The sequence below is a fragment of the Lactuca virosa genome, chromosome 2 (assembly GCF_052849685.1).
Source record: "Lactuca virosa cultivar CGN04683 chromosome 2, Lactuca_virosa_CGN04683_v6, whole genome shotgun sequence".
NCBI lineage: Eukaryota > Viridiplantae > Streptophyta > Magnoliopsida > Asterales > Asteraceae > Lactuca > Lactuca virosa.
In genome coordinates, this window is record NC_136427.1 from 112,096,896 (window position 1) to 112,103,822 (window position 6,927).

General features: G+C 37.1%; 1 protein-coding gene across 1 annotated transcript; it reads left to right on the plus strand.

Moving 5' to 3' along the window:
* Positions 1–5,856: 5,856 nt before the first annotated feature.
* LOC145157679 (uncharacterized) lies at positions 5,857–6,927 on the plus strand. The gene has a single exon (XM_079076685.1). The coding sequence runs from the start codon at positions 5,857–5,859 to the stop codon at positions 6,925–6,927; it is 1,071 nt and encodes a 356-aa protein (XP_078932811.1).

Below are 6,927 nucleotides of genomic sequence, written 5' to 3' on the forward strand. Positions count from 1 at the left end.
CCCCTGAAAACATTAAAATACGGAAAATGTAGGGGTATGAACTCACATGTCGCGGGTGATTCAGATGAACGGATGGTATAGGATGTTTAGGTGTCAAGTGAGGACTTGAATGCACACTCCGATCCTAATGAACATGTAATGATATATTTATGTATCTAATTAGTTATTTAATAACTAATTAAGTAAGTTTATACACTCTAGTACATGGAAACACTTTACCACAAGTGTTAGGAGTGCTAAGGGTTGCTTCTAAGGGGTGTATGGCCTCACTATGGAGTTTACACTTTGAATGATGGCCCTTAGGGGTGTTTACGGTTCTAAGACCACTTCCCCCATGAGTTTACGGCCGTAAACTCATGGAAGTGGTGTCATTGGGTGTTTGAAGGTCTTATATCACTCAAGGAATTATGCTAGACTCGAATCAAGGGCTAAGGAAGTGACTAGGGCTCAAAATGGACACTTTTTGGAGTTTACGGTCCTTGGATCACCCCCTTGGGTGTTTACGGTCGTAAACACATGGGTTTACGGCCGTAAACCCATGTTTGCCCATTTCCTTTGTGTTTTGGTGGTTCTATCTCATGCATGCAAGTTTCTAGTCACTTATACAAGCATTGGAAGGTGTTAAGGGCACTTAAACACCCTTAGAAGGTGTTTACGGTTTTGGGAGACCTTCCCAAACCGTAAACTCATGTTTTCCCTTCTTTTCACGTTTTTGGGGTTCTTAGATCATGCATGTGAGTTTCTAGTTCATTAGCCAAGCATTGGAAGGAGTTTGGGGCATCAAAATACCTTTTGGAGGTGTTTACGGTTTTTGGGAGGCATCCCCAAACCGTAAACCCTTGTTCTTGGGGGGTTTTTGGTGTTTAACCCATGGATTACTAAGCATACTAAGCATATAAATAGCTAGGGGGAGTATACTTACGTTCTAGAAGCTTGGATGGTCGTTTTTGGCCAAGAACACTAGTGTGTGTTCTTGGTGTTCTTGGTGAACACTTGAAGATCTAAGCAAAAATCGAACTCCATGGATGAAGTGATGTAAAAACACTAGATTAAGTGTTATATGAACAAATCTAGGCAAGGAACACTTACGTTTTGGCGGATTTGACGGGAAGATTTTATGATAGTTGAGAGAGTTTCTTGAGTGTTCTTGAGGTGGAAGTTGGAAAAATGAGAGAAAATGACTAAGTGTCATATTTATACTCTTCGGGTTTTTACGGGCGTAAATTTCCGTTTTTACGTCCGTAAACTCCAAATTTTTGGAGTTTCGCGACTTACGTTAAACACGGCAACTCTAAATTTACACTTCCTTATTTTTGGTTCGCTTGCCGAATATAAAATGAAATATTCAAACGGGCTTAAATCTGGCTAAAAATGTTTTGAGATAAATTTGGCTAATTTTTGAAGTGCTTGACTGCGGAAATTAAAACAATTGGAAATTTCGGGTTGTCACATTATCCCCCCGTTAGAGAGAATTTCGTCCTGAAATTTGAGTTCGAGCCACCTAGTTATCACAAAATAACTAAGCAAAGAGGTGAGGACGTTTAAATTTCAATTTCTCTTCGCACTCCCAAGTGAACTCCGGTCTTCGCTTGGCGTTCCAGCGAACCTTCATGAACGGGATGCGGATTCGTTTCGTTCGTTTGACCTCTCGGTTCATGATTCTTACTGGTTCTTCTACGAAGTTAGGGTTCCCAATGATTTTTATCCTGACTAGTGGGATTATACAAGTCACGTCGGACAAACATCTTGTCCATGTCGTATACGTGAATCGACTAGGGTGGAATCTATGGAATTCCGAAAGTAGTCGAGGTCTGACGGAAGTTGGACCTATAAGAATCAATGCTTTGCTAAATTGCATAGATTTCTATTGTGGAAATCAAGAATTAAACAATTCTCATCAAAGCTTGGTAAATTGCATAGACTTCTATTGTGGAACTCAAGACTCAAACAATGCTCATCAAAGCTTTGCTAAATTGCATAGACTTCTATTGTGGAACTCAAGAATTAAACAATGCTCATCCACCCATAACTTTAATTGCATAGACTTCTATTGTAGAACTCAAGAATTAAAAAATGCTCATCAAAGCTTTCCTAAATTGCATAGACTTCTATTGTGGAACTCACGAATAAAACATTGCTCATCAAACCTTTGCTTAAATTGCATAGACTTCTATTGTGGAACTCAAGAATTAAACGATGCTCATCAAAGCTTTGCTAAATTGCTTAGAATACTTCTATTGTGGAACTCGAGAATTGCTTATCAAAGCTTTATAAAATTGCATAGACTTCTATTGTGGAACTGAAGAATTAAACAATGCTCATTAAAGCTTTGGTAAATTTCGTAGATTAATTTAATTGTGTAACTCAAGAATTAAGCAATGCTCATCAAAGCTTTGCTAAATTGCATCGACTTCTATTGTGGAACCCAAGCATTAAACAATACCAATCAACGCTTTGCTAAATTGCTTAGACATCTATTCTAGAACTCAAGAATAAAACAATACTCATCAAATCTTTGCTAAATTGCATAGAGTACTTCTATTATGGAACTCAACAATTAAACAATTCTCATCAAAGCTTTGCTAAATTGCATAGACTTCTATGGTGGAACTCAAGAATTAAAAAATGCTCATCAAAGCTTTGCTAAATTGCATAGACTTCTATTGTGGAACTCATGAATTAAACAATGATCATCAAACCTTTGGTTAATTTGCGTAGACTTCTATTGTGGAAATCAAGAATTAAACAATGCTCATGTATGCTTTGCTAAATTGCATAAAATATTTCTATTGTGGAACTCAAGTATTAAACAATGCTTATCAAAGCTTTGCTAAATTGCATACACTTCTATTATGGAACTCAAGAATTAAAGAGTGCTCATCAAAGTTTTGCTAAATTACATAGACTTCAATTGTGGAACTCAAGAATTAAACAATGCTCATCAAAGCTTTGGTAAATTTCATAGATTACTTCTATTGTGGAACTTAAGAATTAAGCAATGCTCATCCAAACTTTGCTAAATTTCATCGACTTGTATTGTGGAACTCAAGAATTAAACAATACTCATCGAAGCTTTGCTAAATTGCATAGACTTCTACTGTAGAACTCAAGAATTAAACAATGCTAAAAACTTTTTCGCTTTCTCTCTCTACTTTCTCTCTCTTCCCCTGATTCTCTCTATCAGTGGTGCGATCTAGTTTTTGGTTCATCGGTGCTGCTTTTCCAACGAATTTCATGTAGTCGTTGAAGCAATTTCTCTTCTGTTTCCGTTGTCCTAATGGGTGCGTCATCTAAAGCGGATCGATTGAAGGAAGTGAAAGTTAAGCCACCGGATAAAAGTGTTGCTGTCCAGTACGTTTGGACTGAAGTGGATGTGAAAGATCTAGTTCCCCCTGGGGTCATTGATCAGTCCTCAGCTACGATTTATAAAGCTCGTCGTAAGCCAAGTGCTTCTGGAGCTGTTGCTTCGGGGATTGGAAAAGCTGAATGGAAAATGGAGGGGAAAGCTTTCAGAGTGAAGAACAGAGCTCGAAAAATTGTGGATGGGATATCACCGATAGATGCAAAGGAATACTACACTGAAGAAGCTAATGAGGAGGAAACGGAAGATGACTCGGAGTCTGTATCGGCCTGGGAGTCGGATTCTAATAGTTCAATTCCTGGAAATGATAGCAATATGAAGGGGTTGAAGGATGGGGGTTCTGGTGAGCTGAAGACTATTGGAGTTCAAGTTGTCTCTATTCCTTCAGGTAATACTGCTAATTTGTTGAAAAATTGGGATGGTTCTAAGGTGAATGATGAATTATTGAGCCCTAGTTCGGAATTGAAGAGTGTTACTAGTGAAATGATTAGGGTGAATCCTAACATTGATGTGATTGATGTCAATAAACCTGTATGCCCTGATTTGGTTGATGATGAAGTTGAGAAGTCTAAATCTAATGGTGATAAGAAGGTTATCAGTAATGAAGAATTTATTCCGGGAGTTGGCTTTCAATTTCTTAATGAGTTGAAGGTGGAAACACCTAAGAGGAAGGATTTAGATAGTAAGTTGAATCAGGAAATGGATGTCGATATGTCAAATTTGAATAAGCAAGTTAATGAGGAAGGAGATGATTCTGAAGATGATGGTTCTTCTGAAGAGGATGGGGAAGATGAATCTAGTGAGGATGAGTCTAGTGAAGATGAGGAAATTGTGATGGAAGAGGAGGTTAATACTAAGATGAGTAAAGAGCCTAGTTTAAAGATGAAGTCTAGTACTGTTATTAATAGTATTAATATGCTTCCTTCTATTTTGGGTGATGCTAATAGTTGTAAAAAGGTGGATGGTGATAGTCAGGGGAACTTGTTGAACTCTTATGCAGGTGTGTTAAAAGGTAATAGACATAAGGGTAAGATTGATGTCAAGTTTATTCCAGGGGAAAAAGGCAAAGAAGAAGGACCTGTTATTATCCCGATTGAGAATTTAAAGAAAGCGAGTATTCCATATACTAATACTTTATATGGGTATATGATTGATAAGAAGTTAGCGTTTCCTGTGATTCAGCAAGAGGTTAGAAGGCTATGGAAGAATGTGGGTCTTGAAGAGATATTCATGAACAGTAAAGGGTTTTTCTTTTTTAAATTTAGTGATGAGCAGGGGATGTTATCTATATTGGAGGGAAGCCCATGGTTGATGTTCAATAATATGCCATTATTTCTTCAAAGGTGGAGACCAGGTCTGAAATTAACCAAGAATAGTCATGATAAAATTCTGGTGTGGATCAAAATGTTTGATTTACCTTTGGAAGTATGGAGTGGAGAGAATTTGTGTATTATAGCGAGTAAGTTGGGGGTGCCTCTGGCTTTTGATTCTTTTACTGAGGAGATGTGTTTGGAACACAAGGGTAGAAACGCTTATGCTCGAATTCTTGTTGAAATGGCGGCTGATAAGGAATGGATGAGGAAAATTGAGGTTTCTACTTGGGATTTTGTTACTAATTCTGCCGTGGTTCGGAGTTTTGATGTGGAGTATGCTTGGATGCCTTCTAGATGTAATCACTGTAAGGTTTAAGGGCATACGGATAAAGTTTGTTTGGCAGCTTTGAATGAAGAGAAAGTGGTAAAGAATGGGGATAATGGGAACAATAAGAGAAATAAAGGGAAGGAAATGGTTAATGATGATGGATTTACGGAGGTTGTTTATAAGAAGGTTGCAGGAAATAATGAAGGTGAAGGTACTAGTAAATCTAAGGAGGGTCATGCTCAATTGTATAATCAAAGATATAGTGGGAAGAATGGAAATTTTAACAGGGGAAATAATTTCAGAGGCAATTATGGGAATAGAGGTGGTAATGGAAGGGGACAGAATGGGAATTGGAATAATAAAGGGGTGGGTCATTGGAATTTGGAAAAGAATAGAAGATATGAGAAGTTTGTTAATGGTCAGGCTTTGGTTGGTAATCAGGGGAAAATGGAGAATAAGATACAGGGGAATGCTATAAAGGATGATAACATAAAAGTGGGTGTTAACAAGAGTCTAGAAAATAAGACTGTTTCTAGTGATGGTTGCAGTATTAAAAATAGTTTTGAAATCTTGGGAAGGATTGATGAGGAAGTTATGGATAGAATGGAAGAGGATGCTAAGGGAGGCAAAGTTGATGGTTATCAGGAAGGTGATTGTGTTGATTATTCTTCTGATGTTGTTGGAATAATGAATAATAAGTTGGATCCTTCTATGTTTGTTGGGAAGGGTAATGTAGGGAATGAAAGTAATAAAATGAAGAATAGTATGATGGTTCAGGGGAATAGTAAAAGCAAAGATGGGATTTCTAAGGCATTTGAGGAGGTAAATGCCAAAAACTCTATTATTTCCCAATGATGTCTATAGGGGTATGGAATGTCAGGGGCTTGAATAAAGCTATTAAGCAGAAGGAGGTTATTGATGTTATTAGGAGTAATAACCTTGGTATATATGCTGTGGTGGAGTCTCATGTCAAGGTCTTAAATCTTAAGAATGTTTGTGTTAAGACCTTTGGTCAATGGGATTGGGTTTCTAATAATAGTAGCTGTGAGGCTGGAACTAGAATAATTGTTGGATGGAATCCAAGACTTTTTGATGTGATGGTGATTTCTCAGTCTAGACAAGTTATTCACTGTTATGTTAGATTCTGTGATTCCAATTATAGCATGTATTTGTCTTTTATATATGCTGCTTCGAATTATCTTGAGAGAAGGTTATTATGGGATAATTTGAAGAAACATAGTTTGGTTGTTAAGAAGGAAGCATGGGGAATATTAGGTGATTTTAATGTTGCTTTAAAACCATCAGAATATTCTGAAGGTTGTTCCAAAACGCCTAAAGGAGTTGATGATTTTATTGACTGTATAAACTTTATTGAAGTTGAGGATCTGAATTCCTCTGGGTTTCAGTTTACTTGGAATAAAACTCCTGCTGGGAATAAGGGCCTTTTGAAGAAGTTAGATAGGGTGATGGCCAATTTGAAATTTGTTTCGGATCATCCTTTAGCTCATGCTGTTTTTAAACCTTATAGGGTGTCAGATCATTGTCCTGCTATTTTAAATGTTCCTGTTGGCAAATTGAGATGGAAACCTTCTTTTAGGTTTGCTAATTTTATCACTGAAAAGGTGGAGTTCTTACCCCTGGTTAAGGAAGTTTGGGATGCTAATATTGAAGGTTTTTTTATGTTCAAAGTGTGCCAAAAGTTGAAGATTCTTAAAAAGCATTGTAGGGAGCTTTGCAATAAGCACAAGGGTTCTGGGAAGAGAATCCAAATGTTAAGAAAGGAGTTGGAAAGTAAACAATCTGAAATTGATCTTAATCCTTTTGATTGTAAGATTAGGGAGGAGCATACTAATATTCTTTTTGATTTTAATGTTGCTTGTAATGATGAAGAAAAGCTTCTTTTCCAGAGATCTAAGATAAATTAG

What these genes read in the sequence shown, in the direction of transcription:
- LOC145157679 (XM_079076685.1), top strand. Translation starts at nt 5,857, where the DNA reads ATGTCTATAGGGGTATGGAATGTCAGGGGCTTGAATAAAGCTATTAAG.